The sequence below is a fragment of the Haliaeetus albicilla genome, chromosome 2, assembly GCF_947461875.1.
Source record: "Haliaeetus albicilla chromosome 2, bHalAlb1.1, whole genome shotgun sequence".
Taxonomy (NCBI): Eukaryota; Metazoa; Chordata; class Aves; order Accipitriformes; family Accipitridae; genus Haliaeetus; species Haliaeetus albicilla.
The window spans coordinates 1,755,481-1,773,116 of NC_091484.1; the positions used below are offsets into that span (position 1 = coordinate 1,755,481).

Sequence of the window (17,636 nt, forward strand, 5' to 3'; positions counted from 1 at the left end):
AGCCCCTCCCGCCGCGATGCTGGGGACCTGGCTGTGCCCAGGGAGGGTGGAGGCGTCCGGAGGGGGTGGCCATGCTTCAGTGACCCCCCAGCCCCATGGAAGCACACGGCTGCACCGCCTCTGGGACAGCACCCAGCACCGCCCTGGGCTCTGGGGTGCCCCAAAGCTGCGGGGGCAGCGATGCTCCGGCACGACGGCACAGACCCCCCCGGCTGCAGGACACTGCCTGGCTCAACCAGGAGCAGGGAGGCCCATCGGTCTGGCTCGGCTCGCCGGCCATCACCGCTGCCCTCCTGACCTTGCCACCGGCCCGGGGCCACGCGGGGCTGGGTGCCCGGTATTTGGCACTGCCCGCGCAGGCACGTGCGCACGCCGCTGCCAGTCTGGCTCTGAGTCACGCACAGCGGCCGCACGCAGCATCTGTGCTGGCTCCACAGGCAGAGGCGGCTCCTGGCCTGGCAGCAGGGACCTGCTCTGCCCGTTCCCCCCCCAGCCCCGGCACAGCCCCCCCTGCCATCCCCACCCCAAGTCCCTGGGAGGAGGACGTTGAAGCCGGGTGCTGGCTGCCCACCAGTGGACGGTGCCGTGGGATCCCTCCCGGACACAAGGACAGGAGAAGGACTGTTGTTGGGGACAGCACTGGGACGGGGAAGGATGTGCTAAGGCATCTGCCCCCCCAGAGGTAAGTGGGGAGCAGGCAGGGCTTGGGGGGGGCAGGGGTGTGGGCAGGGGTGAGCCTATATGGGGACACATGGGGGGATGAGGATGAGGGCAGCCTTGGGGGGGGTAAAGTGATGGGCACCAGGGACACAGCAGGGTCGTCCCCAGGGTAAGCCCCCCCCTCTCCAAACTGTGGCAGCACCAGGCTGGGACTCCCCCAGACCCCTGCATGCAAGAAGGGCCCTGCTGCTGCGTGAGGACGGAGGGACAAACATGTCCCCAGTTCCGGGGACACCCAGACTGGGGCAGAGGGGCTGGCGATGTACTGGGGGACAGCCAGTCCCGCGGGCAGCACGTTTGCCACCCCCTGCGAGGCCTCTCTGGCGCAGGGCTTTGTTCAGTGCCGCGACCGGCACCGAAAGGGTCCCGGTTCCCCCCTCCTCGCCCTCCTCCGGGCTGACATTCCGCACACATCCCCACGCACACGCCAGGCTGCGGGGCCGCCCTGGCAAGGGCTGAGCAGGCAGTTCCCATGGCAATACCCCATGGCAGGTGGCAGGGAGGGGACGCAGTAGCCCCATCCCCGCAGCGGGGTGGCCGTGTCCTCGCATCCCCACGAAGCAGCGGCCCCTCGGCCACCCCAAAGGTGGCTGCATCCCTCCCTGCCACCGCCCCTCCTTCCCCATCGCCGGCGATTGGGTGGCTGCGGATGGCCTGATGTTGGGCCTGATCCTGCCAACACGGCGGCGGGAGCCGTGCTGGGGCTGTGCCGGGTCTGGATCCGGCCCAGGATGGGCAGGTCCCCGTGGTGCAGGGGGATTCCCTTCCTCCATCCCATGTGGAAGCCCCACTGGGATAAGGGCAGCGATGCTCTCGGTCACCCCCAGGATGTGGCCTCAGCCTCGCTGCCCTGGCTGGGTCCTGGTGGCCAAGACAGAGCCCTGGGGGGGCCAGCTCTTGGGGTCCCTCTTGGTGATCCCCAAAACAGGCAGTAGCCCCTGCATGCATCCAGCACTGATGCCCTGTCCTCCACCCTGCACCCCGGGGCGAGGGCAGGAGCCAACTCAGCCCCACGGGTGCTGCAGCTGCAGGAGGGCAGTGGCTGTGGGTCCCAGGGTCCTGTCGCCCTCCCCACAGCCCGTCCCAGCCCCCCTGTGCCCCCCCAGGCCCGATGCCCACCCGTGAGCCGGACTGCAGCTGCGGCCGCGGGCCCAGCGTGGTGCAGGGGAAGTGGTACGGCGTCCGCTCCTACCTCCACCTCTTCTACGAGGACTGCACCGGGGCCAGCCCTGACGGGGATGGGGATGGATCCTCACCCCATGGAGCCTGGGCCCCACTCATCTGGAAGGTAAGAGACCCTGAAAACCCTTCCTCCCACCTCCCCCTGGAGATGCACCCCCTGCCTGCATCCTGTGCAGGGTGCATCCCCCCACGACATTTGGGTGGCCCTGTCCCCAGGTGAGCCTCTCCACGGGGACCCTGTTCCTGCTCGTGGGGGCCACTGCACTGGCTGCCGTCTCCCTGGTGCCCCCGAAGCTGGAAGGGATCGGGGAGGAGGAATTCGTTGTGCTGGACGTGCAGGCAGTGCGGTACAACCACGCGCTGGGGATGTGCCGGCTGGTGGGCATGGCGCTGTGCGTGGCGGCCGGGGCGCTGGGTGCCATCGGGCTCCTCTCCTGCGCGCTGGCCCCGCGTTGCCCCCGGGAAGAGGAGCAGCAGCTCTCGCCCATCCTGTGCGGCAGCCCCCCGCCACGGTCCCCCACCACCTTTGCCCCAGCGGGAACGGCGATGTCCTTCGGCTTCTCCCGCGTTCATGGTGTCCAGCCCCGGTGGGACACCTAAGGCCGGGGAGGCGACGGGTGATGCCCGGCACGGGGCCAAGCCGTGCTGCACCCCGGGAGCCAGCTGGATCACCTGGAGCTGGTTTGCGGTGGGCGCTGCAGAGCATCTGGCTCAGTCCTGGCATAGCTGCCACATCCCATTGTCCCCCCCACCCTGCGGCCCCCGCACCTCGGCTTCCACAGCTGCCACTGCTCACTAAAGATGCCGAGAAATCCCTTCGCTGGCGGCTCGGTGGCCGTTGCTGTGTCTGCGTCAGAAACCCTGCGAGCGCCGGGTTTTTGCGTGGCAGCCACCGCCGCCGGCAGCACCTCATTCGATTTGGCGTGGAATCGTATCAGAACCTGGGAACGAAACTATCTGGCCCAGTTTCCCTGTTGGAGGCTGTTGCTGGTGGCCGAGCACAGCGGTGGGCACCCGGGGGGCACGTGGGGCCACATGCCCTCTCCTGCCAGCCCGTCACAGCCCCGTGCACCTCCTGCCTTGGCCACCACCATCTCAGCTCCCCTGGGACACCCCTGCACCCCAGGGTGCTGCTGCATCTGGGCAGGAGGGTCCTCGCTGCACCAGCAGGCAGTGCTAAGGAACCAGCATCACTCGGGGCAGAGACCACCTGAAGCCCCCAGGGGCATTGCTGCCGCTCACCCCGGGGCTGCCCGCGCTCCCTGGTGCGGAGAGGTTCCTGTGGCATGTCTCCCCGAGGCTGGGACCCGCCAGGGCCTTTTATCACCCCGCAGCAACCCATGTGTTGCAATACGCAGGCGTTGTGCAGCGCACCCTGCATCCCTGGCCAGCATGACCCTGGGGGCATCCACCCACTGCTGGCACGGGCCGGCTGCAGCAGGCACCATGGGGGTGCCAGGGGCCCAAAATCTGGCCCTATGTCCTTGAGAAAGCCAAGCTGCTCCTGTGGACCGGCACAGCCGGTGGCCTGACACGCTGGCACAACCTGCATGACCATGCCATGGCAGAGCCAGGGTGGAGGGACCTGGCTGGCAGCACCCAGCAGCTCCTCCAGTAACCCTGGGCTGGATCCAGTCACACCAGCTGGGCTCGGGCACAGCAGGAGAGGGGCAGCAGTCCCCTCAGCTGGGGACCAAGGTGGGAGGGCGAGGGGGGTATGGGGAGTGGGAGAAGGGCTCGTCTTCAGGTGCTGATACTGGTCATGCACGGGGAGGGTGGTGGGGCAGGGGAGGCGGGCAGGGCAGGCAGGGGAGCTGGGCCAGGCTGGGATGTTGCAGTTGGGCTTACAGCGGCATCCTGGAGGAACGGGATGGGATGGGAGCAGGTGACCACCAAGCCCAGCCTGGATCCAGCCTAGTGGAAGCAGCTAGAAGAGCCCCAGGACAGCCCTGAGCTGGCGAGGCCGAAGCCCCCAGGCCCCCAGCCCCTTGTGCTGTCCCCACACACGGTGACCCCGGACTGCTGGCCGCGGCGGATCGGGCCGTATGTCCTGCTGGAGCTGCGGGACGGGGGCTGCTCCTGCCGCACCGTGCACGGCTCCACCGAGGCCAAGAACAACCGCCAGGTATGGGTACCCTGCACTCTCCAGTGTGGGCAACTGCTCCTTGAGGAGGGTGTGGAGGAAGAGCTGCACAGTTAAGTGCCCGGAGGTGCCGACAAGCAGGAGAGGAAGAAGATGGCTCCAAGGCCTGAGAGCTGAGGTATCCAGGAGTGCAGCTGGTGGCTGTGGCAGAATGTGGCTGCCTGGACCGGGATGCTGCTGGGAGGGCTCCGTGTGTGCCATCAGCTCCGGGTGCCCGACCTTGTGCCTTCAGAGACCGGGAGACCGTGCCACCGGCAAAGCTGTGATGGCCAAGAGCAGGCACAGGGTGGGGGAAACACAGCCGTGGCCCCTGCCCTCAGCATGGCGCTGAGCCGTGCCAAGCTATGCCCAGCCTGCACATGCACAGCATGCCAGGCTGCATCCACAGCTGGGAGGGACCCAGACCACCGTTTCCCCATTTGTGCTCTTTTTGGGTAAATAAAAGACGTGTGACATTTCCCTGTGGGCTGTTCTCTCTGCTGAGTCCCAAATAGGCTGCAGCTGCCCAGGGTTCCAGGGACGGCACCCACCCCAGCAGTGTGCCAGAGCTGGGCATCATATTAACACAGTAACAGGCACATGGTGCAAGGAACAGCGCTTTGCTGGCTCTCCAGGCTTCCCTCTGCTGTAAAACCCTAGCCCTGCCTGCCCTCTGTCCCCCCAAACCCCGCTGAGCCCCCAGCAGCCCTCCACAGCTTGCAGGCCTCCCTCCCAAAGGGCTTTGAGCACTATTGAGAAAATTGGTCCCGGAAAGGAAGCCACAGGAAACTAAAAATAGCCCCAGCCCGATCCAGTAAACACGGCCGCCAGCCTCATGCCACCCAGCAAAGCCCGTTCCCAGCCCGGGGAAGGTGGCTGCGTCACACCGGCTCACCGGAGCGTGCCCAGTTACTGGACGGGGGAAGTGGTAATGGCCGGGCCTCTGCCGATGGGCACCATGCCCAGAATCTCCTCCTGCAGCCAGGCGCCCGGCCCAGGGTGCAAAAGGGGCCGGGAGGTCAGGCTATTTCCAGCCCTGCTCTGCCCACCGTGCCATTGATGGGGGGGGGACACCCCAGAGAGCCGACGGCACATGCAAGTCCTGGCGTTTAACCAAAGGTAGGCAGATGGAAGGAGAACAGCAACCGGGGCACGCAAGAGCCATTTGGCTCCGCTCCCGCTTCTCTTCCCACAGGGCTGCCGGGTGTGAGGCCACGCGGGTCGGTGACTGCAGAGCTGGTGTGGCCGCTGCGGGGATGTGCCAGCTCTGGGCCACAGGGTGCCACGAGAGCAGATCTGGCACCCCCGGCCCCATGCCACGGCCTCTGCCGGCACAGGGGGAGGGAAGGAAGCGTGTTTAGTAACTGTTTATTTTACAGTTATAGGGTTTGTACAAATCTGCATTTACACGGGTACGTATAAGTCTTTGTACAGAGTAACTGAAGCACCCGAAGCAACCACCTCCTCCCAGGCCCTTCCTCCCCTGGGGACAATGCAAGAACTAAAGTGCATCATGGCCAGAGAGCGGGGGGGCTGCAGGGGCTTCCCCCCCAGTGGGGGGACTCCAGCCATCCCCTCCTTCAGGGCAGTGGGGGAGTGTACAGAGGGGTCCTGGGACCTCCGGCAGCATCCCCAGGTCACCACAGACTCTCCTGCACCACAAGTTTCTAAAGTGCTAAATCACGCAGCCCTCTGCCCCACACCGCTGCTGCCCCGGGGAGGTGTTGAGGGGCCAGAAACAGGCTCTGCCTTCAACTGTGCTGGGAGAGGAGACCCGTGAGCAGCCCCCGGCTCTCACCAATGGCACAGACAGCCCTGGCACGAGCCAGCCGCTGGCACCAGTGAGCGGCAGAGGGAACAGGTCTCGCCGGCCTGCCTGCGTGAGAGCAGATTCACACGTTCCGGATTTCAGCCTGCAGAGGCAAAGGAAACTCCTCTGCTCAGAGCTTTATGGAAACACAGGTCAGGCGTGATGACTGCCCACACACCCTCCGGCCAGAAAGGCATGGCCCCTCTGAGAGCAAGGGCCCACAGGGCAAACCAGAACTTACCCAGAGGCAGTTATGAACCAACAGGCAGGGGGTTGGGACAGGAGGGTGCTGAGTCTTGCAGGGCACGAGTTTTCTTCCCTATCCAGAAATCTGTAACTCTTCAACCAACACCTGATTTTCAGGTGTGCAGCCCCTGGGCACGGCACAGATGGCTTTGGGCACAACACAGCAATGTCAGGGGAGCTGGGTGGGAGCCATAAGGGACAGGTAAGGGCACTTGCGGGAGGTTTAGCAGCTCAGGGGAGAGGTAGAGGCATATAGTGTCTATTGGCTTTGTCTCAGTGGGACACAGAGTTGTCTAGAATTTGATGCTTAGCTCAGAGGGCAGGGAGTGCTGGGACTGTTAACGGGACTGGGTGGGGGGACAGAAGCTACGTGGGGGTTGGGGCTGGCCTTTCTGGGAAATTCCCTCATTTGCATTATTCAAGGGGTGACCATGAAGTCTGGTCAGCTTGTGGGGGAGATTTAAGACAGACTTCCTACCACAAAATGTTTCACAAGGTGGAAAAAGCCTTCTCCGCATTAGAGCCTGCTTCCAGAGCTGTAAAAAAGTCTGCAACGGGCTTTTATGGTGCTGCTAACACTTGTGGTGATGTGACCTGGCACATGACAGCACATACCTCGTGCAGGGTGAGTGACACTCGTCTCTCACCTTGCTGACCCAAGATACAACCGTGCTACTGCCAGCAAAGGAGCCCCAGCAACTGAGAGCTAAGCTCCCTCTGGCAGTTCCACAGGGCTGCTCCCGTCCCCTGCCCTTCTCTTCTGTAAACAGAGCAGGCTGCAAAGATGAGGAAGCAAAAGGAGCCATGGAGTGTTACATGCTGGAGACAAATCTCATGGCAGGGCGCTGGCAGGAGTGAAAGGTTTGGCTCTACTCAGAGGTAGCCTATAGGAAAGGGAAGGATCGGACCACCAGCGAAGCTGAATGCAGACAGGGGAGCATGCTGGCAGCCTGCAGAGGGGAGTGATGCAGAACCAGAGGGCTGCCCTGTTCCTCAGGAGTGTAACAGCCCCTCGCCCCTACACGTGCACACACCCAGGCCAAACCCTGCCATGACACTCTCCTCCAGGTGAGGATCTGCCCTCACTCCCACTAATTATCCCCAACAGAGAATGTGGGATTGTTTCGGCATAGTCCATGCACGGCTCTCTGCTCATACAGTCACCTGTGCACAGCCTAAAGAGCCTGACTCATCCATACCTCCGGTTCCTCACGAGATGGCAGCAGTGCCCACCTGCTCACTCCTGCACGGGGAGGAGAAAACAAGGTGAGCGTCGGTGTGGGGTACAATCCTGCTGGGCTGGTTCCCATCAGTCTCTGTTGCAAAGGCAAAAGCGTCATGGGACGCAGCAAGAATAAAAAATAATCTTCAGACAGGTCGTTTCCAGACACGTCCTTTCATCAAACATCACCCCTTCCTGCCAGGGAAGGACACAGTGACAGGGAAGGCCCTTCCTCTGGCTTCAGGGAAAAATCTGCAGTTCAAACTTGGGTGCCCACTCCAGCGCACTTTTCACCACGGCCAGGGCAGCTGCTCCCAGTGCGACCGTCAGCCCCATCACCGCCAGCTTGACAAAGCGGTTGGTCCTTGGCTTTGTCAAGATGGATTTTGTCCGCTCCTCCCCTCGGAGCCGCTCCCTGAAGCGTTGCCTCAACACAGTGTCTGGTCTTTGCTGCACTGACACCAACTCAAAGTCCTTAAAAGTGGAAGCTGCAGTTCTGCAAGAGAAGAAACGGGTCAAGGAGTTTCCCCAGCTTGCCTTTGGGACCAGCCTCCTGCTAGGGAGGAAGATCTTCATGAGGAAGGAAGACCTGGCAAGAGGATGTACAGAACACATGTGCACATGGGCTGCCCTGCACTCACCGTTCAGCCTGCTGCTGAGCTGCCTCCCTGGCAAGTTCGGATGGTGGGAATTGGACAAAAAGGTCCCCAGCTCTGCTGATCAGAGTCTCGTAAGGAAGGTCCTGTGGGATCTGGGACAGGAGGTGGTGGACAGAGGCCATGTCGCACTCGCAGTCCAGAACTTCCTGCTCCCGATACAGCACGATCTGCAGAGAGGAGCGAGAACACTGAGGACAGCCAGGGAAGCGGGGATGACTCCTTGTCCCTCGCTGGCACTCACTTCAGAACCAGAAGAGAAAAACATTTCACTTCCAGCTGAAAGACCTGCCATTCCTCAAGGGGACACATCGCAGCAAAGCACTCCCTGTCTGGGAAAAGAAACGCCAAACCCTTCCCGAGACTCTGAGGCTGTGGAAAGCCCCTTCCTGGGTAGTTAGGTCGGTCTCCTGAGCACAGCCTGCTACTGGCGGGTCAGAGACATGGGCAGAACCTCAGCAGGGCTTGATTCCATGACTTGCCCTCAAACGTTTGGACCTCCCATCAGAGAAAGGGCAGATGAATGCACATCACAGGGCTGCCCCCAGCCAGACAAGCTCCCCGGCACCCGAGCAAGTGCCCAGAAGCAGGGCCACCACATGAAAGCAGAGAAGAACACCAGGTTATGCTGCTTCCACAGCACTGAACTGGAACAGCCTGCAGATCTGGACAGCCCCAGGCTGCCTTGAGCAATCCTGGATCCTAGCAGCCCTCTGCCATTGCCAAGGACATTGCTGGCCTCGGGGTCCCCTGAAGAGCAGGGTGCAGCTGGGGACAGCAGCAGCACTGGGTTTGCCAGCCCCCCTCTGCAGCTCCAAACTACCAGCACCTTACAATACTTCAGTTAATCCCCCTATGACTCTGGGCGATACCTACCACAGCAGCAAAATAAATGGGCATCAGTGGATGGCAAGCCAGGAAGAAGTCATACAATCGCACGACGTGCCTGAAGTCAGACAAAACGTGCCCAAACCAGGTGATCAGCCAGCTGAGAGCAAAGATGGTTCCCACCTCCGCACTGCACAGAGAGAAAGTGCTGTTAGATCAGCTGCTGCCAGCAGCATGGAAACAGTGCTGAAATACTCCTGGGCGATCCCTGCACTGCACCTCTGTGCTAGGAAGGGAGATAGAGCTGGCTACTGGCAGAACATTCAGAGCTCAGTCCACATCCACGAACTGTACCTCTGATGGAATCCCAAGGCAAAGTGCTGCTGCAACTCATCTCACATCCTGTGGGGTCCACACTAGAGGTCCAAACGGTCTGCTTTCAGGAGAACCTGAACATGTGACATACCACGTCACTGTCTGGCACACTGACCTGAGGAAACCTGAAGTCCTGCAGCACAGTCAGCTTTTCAGGTTCCTTTCCACCCTAAAGGCTTACTAACTTCTGGGAGTTTCTAATCAAGCTTGGTACCCAAAGACATCCTGGCCATGAAACGTAACAGGGACAATTGCCCAGAAAATGACCCTGTACTGAACCTTCCCACTTACCTTCCTGCTTCTGCTTTATTCTGTCCGGACTACACTTGTGTGTCCCTATTGCACAGCCTGGGAATTATCCCCAGAACTAGCAACAAGCTACAGGAAGGTGACAGCAGCCACAAAACTAGGCATGTGAAGCAGTTGTGGCAGCTTTGTATGACACCGTCTGCAACCCCCCAGCCTTTCCAATATGGACAGCGGACCACTGGGGTGAAGATGACACCATTTAAAACCCTTCAAGACAGGCAGCGTAGGTTTGGGTTTGCTCAGAATCAGAGTGCCACATGGTTTTGGACTGTCACCATTAGCTGTGGGTCAGCTGTTGACTCACTCTGAGGAAGCCACTGTGATGGTGGGGACATGCTGGTGCAAACGGTCCCATGAACAGTAACATGAGATGGGCAGGGGAGAGCTAGGAGGCTCCAAGGGAAGGTCACCGTACCTCTGCATGAAGTCATGCACCTCAGGGTTCACCTGGTCTATGATGGGCATCAGGTAATTTAAAATGTGCTTGGTATTATCCATCGTTGGGTCCATAAAATCCCTGAGGAAAGATTTAAAAGAAGCTCCGTCAAGCAACCATGTCAGTGAGCTCTCCCTCCAGGGAGGCAGCCAGAATGTAAATAAACATACTTGCAACAAACAGCTTTGCTGGCAGGTTGGCCCCCAGCCCCAAGGAATTCTGTCTATTTGGGACAGCCCCCTTCCTACCTATCTGGGACATGCAGGGCTGATCTGCACAGAAAACCCAGACCCAGACAATCACGCTGGTGTCAGCTGATGCTTCTTATTTTGCTGCAGTGCATGCATGAACTGTAAAGCTTTTCCAGCACCCAGAACCTAACTCCCTGTCTGGGAGAGGAAGGAGAATCCCTCCGAACCACTCCCCAGCTGAAGGCTTGTTCTCATTTCAGTGCACAAATTGGAGAGTCACTTGACTTAGGGGCTCAGGACAGTGGCTGTACAGACCACCCTTTCAGTGCAAAACTGCCCAGGGCTGTATAAGGCAAGTGGGAGGCACTGTGCTGAGCCAGCCCCCAAGAGCCAGAGAGGCCCTGACAGCAGAGATGGCCAGAGAACTATGAATAATGCATGTGCATTGGCTTTTTCAACTTCAAGAGATGCTACAAATTAACTGACAGCCTTCAATTAACCCCTCCCCAGAGCACAACTCCCTGCAAAGCTGTGTGCTATCGTGTGGTCACGCTGCTCTCTCACAGCACCCCTCTGGGTATGGACATGACAGGCAGCCGGCCTTAACCCAAGGCTCTGCCTTCCAGGCTCCCCTTTCAGGCCAGCCCCATCTGCCCAGGTGTTCCCACAGCTTGAGGACACGCAGGTGGCTCCTCATCTCCAGCCGAGCTGAGTACCTGAGATGATGCGTCGAGAGCTTTTCCACCAGAGCCGTGGCCAGTCTGTCACCCACCACCAGGAGGAAGGTGACCACGATGTCATGGTAGCCCTGGTAGTAGTGCAGCTGGGGGTTGCGCTTGAGGACGTGGAGGATAATATCAATGAGCTCCTCCTGCAAGCCTTCCCTCTGGTCATCCGGCATCCCTGTGGGGACAGCACCAGGCAGCGGTGGGACAGGCTGTGTCACCTACTGACACCTGCCATGGGAGCGAGCGCGGCTGCAGTATGCAAGGAGAGGACCTGTGCATTTACCAACCTGCCTGATCCCAAGGGATGTGGTGCAAAGGGGAGGGGGGTAAAACTAGCAGAAAAAGTAAACCAAACTCTAATCCTGTGCCCCAAAACTCTGATGGCCCAGGGGAAGGCAGCCAGTTGTTAGGTTGTTTCATCTTTGGAGTTGCAGTGCCCCTACGTGCGAGGAAGTTGCCGTGGAGGACGGGAGCAGGGTTTACTGATGTTTGTACAGTGCTGCGGGGAGCGAGTTGCGCTGCTCATCCAGCACTGCTAAGGACATTTTAATCATTTTTAATTTCCCAGGGGTTCTAGAAAAAATTAAACAGGACCCATTTTCACAGAAACTGAGCCAACTGCATCAGATTGCGAGGCCTCCATCGCCACAACTTTATATTGGTCGCCTGCTAACAACATGTGTTTAGGGACAGGATGTCACAGGAAAAGCATTGTTCCTGCCATGCACAGCTGCAGTCAGTTTCTGGCAGTCCTTGTCGACAGATAAAATGCCCAAAGGCCAAGCAGCAAGTCCCAGCGGAGATCCTGCAATGACAAAGTTCTCCTTTTCCCCTGCTTCACTAATGTGTCTAAAAATAGGCAGGAGGCTGCCATTCAAGGGCAAAAAAAGTCTGTACTAGCAGACCCTTCAGGAATCAGGCTTGCACACAGTATCTGCACTCGAAAGAGAATCAGTCAACTGTTTACACAAAATAAAAGCAGCAGAAGGGGGAAGCAGACTCTGGCCAGAAATAACGACTGCTCTGCAGAGTTAGATCGCTGCTGGATTAAATGTTTTATAAATAGCACAACAAGGCAGCAGCCACCCATCAGAACTAAACAACTGCAAAAACATTTTGCTTCTAAAGGTTCAGAGTTCTCTTAAATTTGGTGCATGAACCCAATTTTGAGACTGTTTCACACCAGAAATTTTTCTAACCACTGACAAACCTGCTTCCATGCCCCTGAGCTAGACCACGGTCTAAAATAAGCTGAAGCAAATGGTACATTTCTCAAGCATTCCATCTATCCTAATCTCACCCAGTTCACAACAGGTGAGGGGCACGCAGGATCCGAGCCTTTCTACGCTGCAACTGTTCAGTGGTACTGGCCTGCTGGTGGGGGGGTCAGCGGGGCAGGGGGAAGCGTAATGTTGGAAGATCCACATCAAAAAACAGCTGTAGCACAGGCAGCTGAAGGAAACAGATAGCCGCAGAATGGCTCCACTGCATGAAGAAGCTGCTGTAAGCTCACAAGGAAAAGGCTTTCTAGAAGTCAGGCTCTTGGAGCAACGGAGCATCACCTACTGCAGCCCCCCGAGTAAGGTCTGAGCCAGAAGGAGCCCCATGGCACAGACCATCCCCCCGCAGAGCGGGAAGAAGACAATCCCCTCTCACCTGGTGGGAAACGGCGCAGGGATCGCCGCACGTCTAGTAACACTTGCTGGTAATCTTTATTGTCCTCTCGCAGCTCCTTTCCTGCTGAGAAAAAGAGGAACATGATTAACACTGAGTAGTGCAAAGGTACCGGGAAGTGAGCTGGCTGAGGGAGCTGGGAGAAACCCTGCTGAAGGCAGGAGGATGAGGCTGCATGCACAGACACACCGCCCCATCGTACGTCCCCTTTTTCATACGTCACACACCAGCCCTGTCCCCTCACTTGCACTGCCACACATTCTGACACTAGCGGCACTTCAGTGCAAGGAAATGAGACTACTATTTCTTCAAACAACATATGTTAAAATGCTTAAACTGACACCATTCCCAGCATTCCTGGAAGCATCTTTGCTCCACAATTTTGCTGTGCAATTCAAAGCTTGCTGAGCAGCAGCAAGGCACGATACGCTGTGGAGACCACAAAGAATAGTTTAGTAAATAGAAATAAGTCAGAAGAAAACCCCACCCACGGGTAGCTAAGATAGTTAAAACAGAAGAGAAAAGAATTTGCTGGCACACACTGAACTATCTATGCAATCATGTGAAATTAAATGTTGTCTTCCAGCAGCTCTGATCACCTAACGTAACCTCGTTCTTGACTGACATGGGGGGATGCACCTTCTGAATGGCTACAGATTCAGCAACAACAACAAAATCTGTCCTGGGGACAGTGACTGTAAAAGCTACAGGATTTGGAGCTTCTGCAGTGCTGAGGTTTAAAAACCGTGCAGGTACCCCATCAGGAAGGTCATTTTCCCTGCTTCTGCTCTGACCAAACACCACATGTGCTTCATGCAACAAACTGCTTCATCTATGCCTTGAAGGGACACCTCGGAAGTATTTCGGCCAAGCCAGCCCTCAGCACAGCCACCTCTTCATGGGAGCAACAAAAATTAAGTTTGATACTTTCTGCTGCAAATGAACTTACACACGCCAGCTAACTGCTCGGGGCCACACCAACTGCATCCAAAGTGAACTAATTTCCATCACTGTCACTGAAGATAATAACACCCTCACAGCACAAAGGAAATGTTGTTTTTAGGAAGTTGTGTATTTCCAAATCTGCCATTTAACATACAACACAGTGCACAGAGCTGCGGTGGTCATGCTGCAGCATGAGTCCCCTTTGAACACGAGCTTGGTGGGAAATGGACCCACGTACACAGGGAAAGGACAGGTCAGAAAGCATGTGCTTCAACCTCTGCAATCCTTCCTCTAGCATGCACAGAGATCACCGAGCTGTTCTTCCAAAGCACCCGAATCCAGGCTGTTCCATACCTGGAAGAGGGGGCAGGTCGTCTGTATTAACACTTAGCAGCTTCGGCCACACTTTGCAACGAATCTCATCTGTCAAGAGCCCCCCCTCGCTGATCGCCATCCGCCTGAGCGCAGCCACGTCAATGGGGTCGCTGTTCAGAGCCTGATAAATTTCTGCCACTTTTCTTTTCTTCTTTGAATCAAAGTCTGTAAGAAGACCACAAAGAGGCAAGCTGATAGGCAACATGAGCACACAGAGGGCAGCAACTCAGATCAGGGGGGCAAAATCTACCTACAGCAATATCACACGCACAACAAGGGAGATGACATGGGACAGTCAGCGCACGCCCTGCCAGGACAGACTAGGGATGACCTTGGTGGGTGACCCACCAGCTGACTGTCCCCATCTCCACAGGCTCCATCGGGGGCACGTCATGGCTCGCAGGGCACCCCCACCGCTTCCCCACTGCTCCCACCCTGGGAGGCAACCGCTGCTCCTCCTGACATGGGAGCCGCCACCGCTGCCTGAGCGGATCCCTCGCCTTCGGCTCCCACACTCCCCAACAGATCATGGCTCCATTCAGGACCATGACAGCCATGCAAAGCCATCCTGCAACTGTTTGCTCTCTGTCACAGCCGCCAGCTGAAGTGTCAAGTGTTTCCTAAGACCAGGACTTTGTGTTCCTACCAACTCCCAGCTAGACAGCGGCTCCTGGATGCAGCCATCCTAGGGAGAAGTCTGAGCATTTCCAGCTCAGTCACAAGAAAGGACATAATTATACCAGAGTTAACAAATCACAAGCATATTGACTTCTCTCCCAACAAACACAAACTTGCCAGCTACTACTATACGTGCAGGTTAGCCAGTATTAAACAAGTACCACTGTTTTGTGGAGCAAATGAGCTCAGGTGCAGGTAAGGAACGGAATAACACACAAAGCACATGGTGCTCTGGTTTCAGATAGGTTAAACACACTTACAGGACACAGGAGTGTTTCCTGGGAAGCTGAGAAGGGACACTATTTCACACCGCATTGTGCTATTTGTCACCACTGCCTCAGGTGAGGAAGGAGAGAGGTGGCCAAGAGCCATCCGATATCCCACACTGGAGGGGTGTCCACTAAGGAGGCTTTGCTGAGCAGCTGCAGGGCTGGAGCGCAGGATGAGTCCGCAAATGCTGCCTTTACCTAAAGGCTTTTCCGACAGATCCAACCACTCTTGGGATCCAAACGGGATTCCTTTCCTAAGGGACGTGTCCGAATAGGATTTGGGGGGGAGGAATTAAAAGGATCCGGATGGAGAAACAGCTGTTTCTCAATGCTCCACCCTCCACTCAGGGAGTGCATTCCCCTGCCCACGTGGCACCTCCAGCGTCTTGGCGCTGCCCCGGCCCTCTCCCTGCTCCCGCAGAGCTGTGTGCAAGTGCCGGGCTGGAAACGCCACTTTCTGCGGCATCTGAATGGGAAACGGCAGGATGGTAGGCTGCTCAGACACACACAGACGCTAAAGTAGGTCAAGCAGCGGATGCTGTCCCTTCTCAAAGTACCCTTTTAAAACACTTTTTGAATGAAAATGAGCTATAATAATCTACGACAGATCTCCAAGTCCCCTCCAAACACCAAGTTCCTGGTAGCTTTAAAGCTTCTAATGCTCACCCAGTGACCACAATTTCCTTTTATTTCCTTTCCCGCCCCTTGTGCAAGCAAAGTTATTTATTTGCACACGAACAGAAACCAGCTCCACTCAGCTGGCTGTTCCCCGTCCCCTGTGACACAAAGACACTGGGGTGTCACGTACCGAAGCCTCGGGAAGGAGGAGACAAAGCCTATGGAGAAAAAAACTCCTGTTCACACACAAAGAACTTAAAAAGTAGTACGAAGGAAGGAGCATGTATCGTGGGCTCCTCTTCTAAAATTTATTGGCAAGTTCCCCAATATTTACGCTGTTTAAATGTACAGCGGACAATAGCTACAAGTAGTTAAAAAAACCCCAAAACAACAAATGTATTTCAAAACCTTTTTTGCGCACCCACAAAACCTTAACTCGCAGCGTCAGTTACGCTTTGGAGGAGAAACAGAAACACAAGCTCAGAGCACGGGGGCTTATTGCACCGTAACTCAACCCGTACTGTCACGAAAGGTCCACCTGACCGGATTTTTATTTACTTCCGCGGCTAAAAACAGCTCCTGGAACACTTGTCACTGACGAGCAGCCGAGCACAGCACCCGCCAGCGTTGCGGAGAATGCAGACGATCTCCGCGGGCCGAAGAGGGATGGATGACCGCCCGCACCGGAGAGGGAAGCGGCCCAAGGGCTGAAACAAGGCGCAGGCATCGGGCACCGGTACTCACACAACGCTTCGCAAGGCCGGGCCAGCCCCCGGAGCTGCTGCAGAGCCCTCCCCCCCCGTTACTACCGTGATGGACGGCCTGGAAAAGCAAAGCCCAGAGAGCTCAAGGGCCCGGCCTCGAGTCAGGCAGCGGCCAAACCGCAGCCCCGGCTGCTCCCCCCGCGCCCGCCCCAGCCCGCTCCCGTACGGCGGGAGGGTTCCCGGGGGGGGACGACAGGGCTTCGGGCCCCCCCCGGATCCCTCCCCCCCGGCGCCGGCCCCGAGCGCAAGCGGCGAGCCCCGCCCCGCCGCTAGGGGGCGCCGCCGCGCCTGCAGGGGGCGCTCCAGCCCTCCGCCCACCTGAGAGGAACCGGTGTCCCCCACCCACCCGCCCGCCAGGCCCGGCCCAGCCCAGCCCGTACCGTGGCCGCCGACACCGTTGCGCGGCGGACTCCGCCGGGCCATGTTCCCGTGCGCTGCGGCGCATACCGGGCCGGAGACCGGACCGGACCGGGCTGGGGGTCCGCGCTCCCCGCGCCGTCCGGTCCCGTCCCGTCCCACCCCCGCCCGCTTCCCCCCGCCCTTCCTTCGCCGGCGCGCGGGCGGCACGTCACAGCGCCCTAACGCGCAGGCGCCGCTCCTAGAAGCGCACCACGTGGGCAGAAGGGGGCGCGGCGCCCTTGCGCATGCGCAGAGGGAACGGCGCGGCACGCTGTCGCCCCCTTTACACCCACCCCCCAGCGCCGCTTACCGGGCCGCGACGTTTGTTTCAGCGGTTTTATTAAAAAAAACACCAAACAAAAACCAACAAACCCACAAAAACGCTAGACCTCTACAGCACAGCTTCCTCCCAGCGCAGTCAGGGGTAGATAACACGTCCACCACTGCCACTGCTGCCTCCATAAGCCCCCCCTTAAAGAAACTCCTCTGAATTTCATGGCCGAGAGGACCAGCTCTTCGTGCGAGGGCTCGCCGCGTCCCTCCACGGGCAGGCTTTCGTGCTTCTTTGTGCGAGGGCTGAGGGGCACGGGGACCGTCGGCTCATCCACCTCTTTAAGCTCGGGGGGAGCAGCAAGCGCTCGGGTTTGCAAACCTCCCTCCCTTGAAGTAACAGAAAAGAACCGCGTTAAACGTCCTGCGGAGCTCACCACCTACTGCAAATCAACCACAAGCTGTATTTTTGTCACAGCGGGTGCTTTTTACGTTACAGCACATCAAGGTTAACAACAGTCGACACCATCCAACTTTCACATCATTCCAGGATATAAAAGATTAAGCACAAGGTATTTCCACTGGATGAAGTCATGGAGGAGAAAGCTACCCTGGTGCACATGAAAAACCTCAGCACCCCTACCAGTGACCCGCACAGAAAGGGGCTGTTTCATGTTCTGCTGCCCCATTTCTCTTCAGTCAGTTTAACCTAGCCCACAGGCTCCATCCTGCCTTGCAAAATTAACCAAAGTAACATGGAATTAAGTGACCATCACCCCCGCAAAGAAGAGCAAATGAGCGATGGGTGCTCAGAGGACA

General features: G+C 58.0%; 2 protein-coding genes across 7 annotated transcripts; one reads left to right on the plus strand and one right to left on the minus strand.

Moving 5' to 3' along the window:
- Positions 1-50: 50 nt before the first annotated feature.
- On the plus strand, positions 51-3,622 carry NRSN2 (neurensin 2). Of its 2 annotated transcripts, XM_069801825.1 has the most exons (3): positions 51-682; positions 1,827-2,008; positions 2,119-3,622. In XM_069801825.1, exons 2-3 carry the CDS (start codon positions 1,832-1,834, stop codon positions 2,500-2,502), a joined length of 561 nt encoding a protein of 186 aa, XP_069657926.1. In that variant the 5' UTR covers positions 51-682; positions 1,827-1,831; the 3' UTR covers positions 2,503-3,622. The 2 variants fall into 2 exon arrangements, with proteins under 2 accessions (XP_069657926.1, XP_069657917.1); XM_069801816.1 differs by lacking the exon at positions 51-682 and having other exon boundaries at positions 859-2,008; positions 2,119-3,621.
- Positions 3,623-5,375: 1,753 nt separating this feature from the next.
- On the minus strand, positions 5,376-16,684 carry TBC1D20 (TBC1 domain family member 20). Of its 5 annotated transcripts, XM_069801858.1 has the most exons (9): positions 16,529-16,667; positions 15,906-16,091; positions 13,799-13,984; positions 12,482-12,565; positions 10,814-11,000; positions 9,886-9,987; positions 8,835-8,976; positions 7,944-8,128; positions 5,376-7,798 (listed from the first exon to the last, which is right to left on the minus strand). In XM_069801858.1, the coding sequence occupies exons 3-9, from the start codon at positions 13,896-13,898 to the stop codon at positions 7,543-7,545; spliced, it is 1,056 nt and encodes a 351-aa protein (XP_069657959.1). In that variant the 5' UTR covers positions 13,899-13,984; positions 15,906-16,091; positions 16,529-16,667; the 3' UTR covers positions 5,376-7,542. The 5 variants fall into 5 exon arrangements, with proteins under 5 accessions (XP_069657959.1, XP_069657950.1, XP_069657944.1 ...); XM_069801849.1 differs by lacking the exon at positions 15,906-16,091 and having other exon boundaries at positions 12,482-12,562; positions 16,529-16,684; XM_069801843.1 differs by lacking the exon at positions 15,906-16,091 and having other exon boundaries at positions 16,529-16,684.
- Between the last annotated feature and the right edge of the window lie 952 nt (positions 16,685-17,636).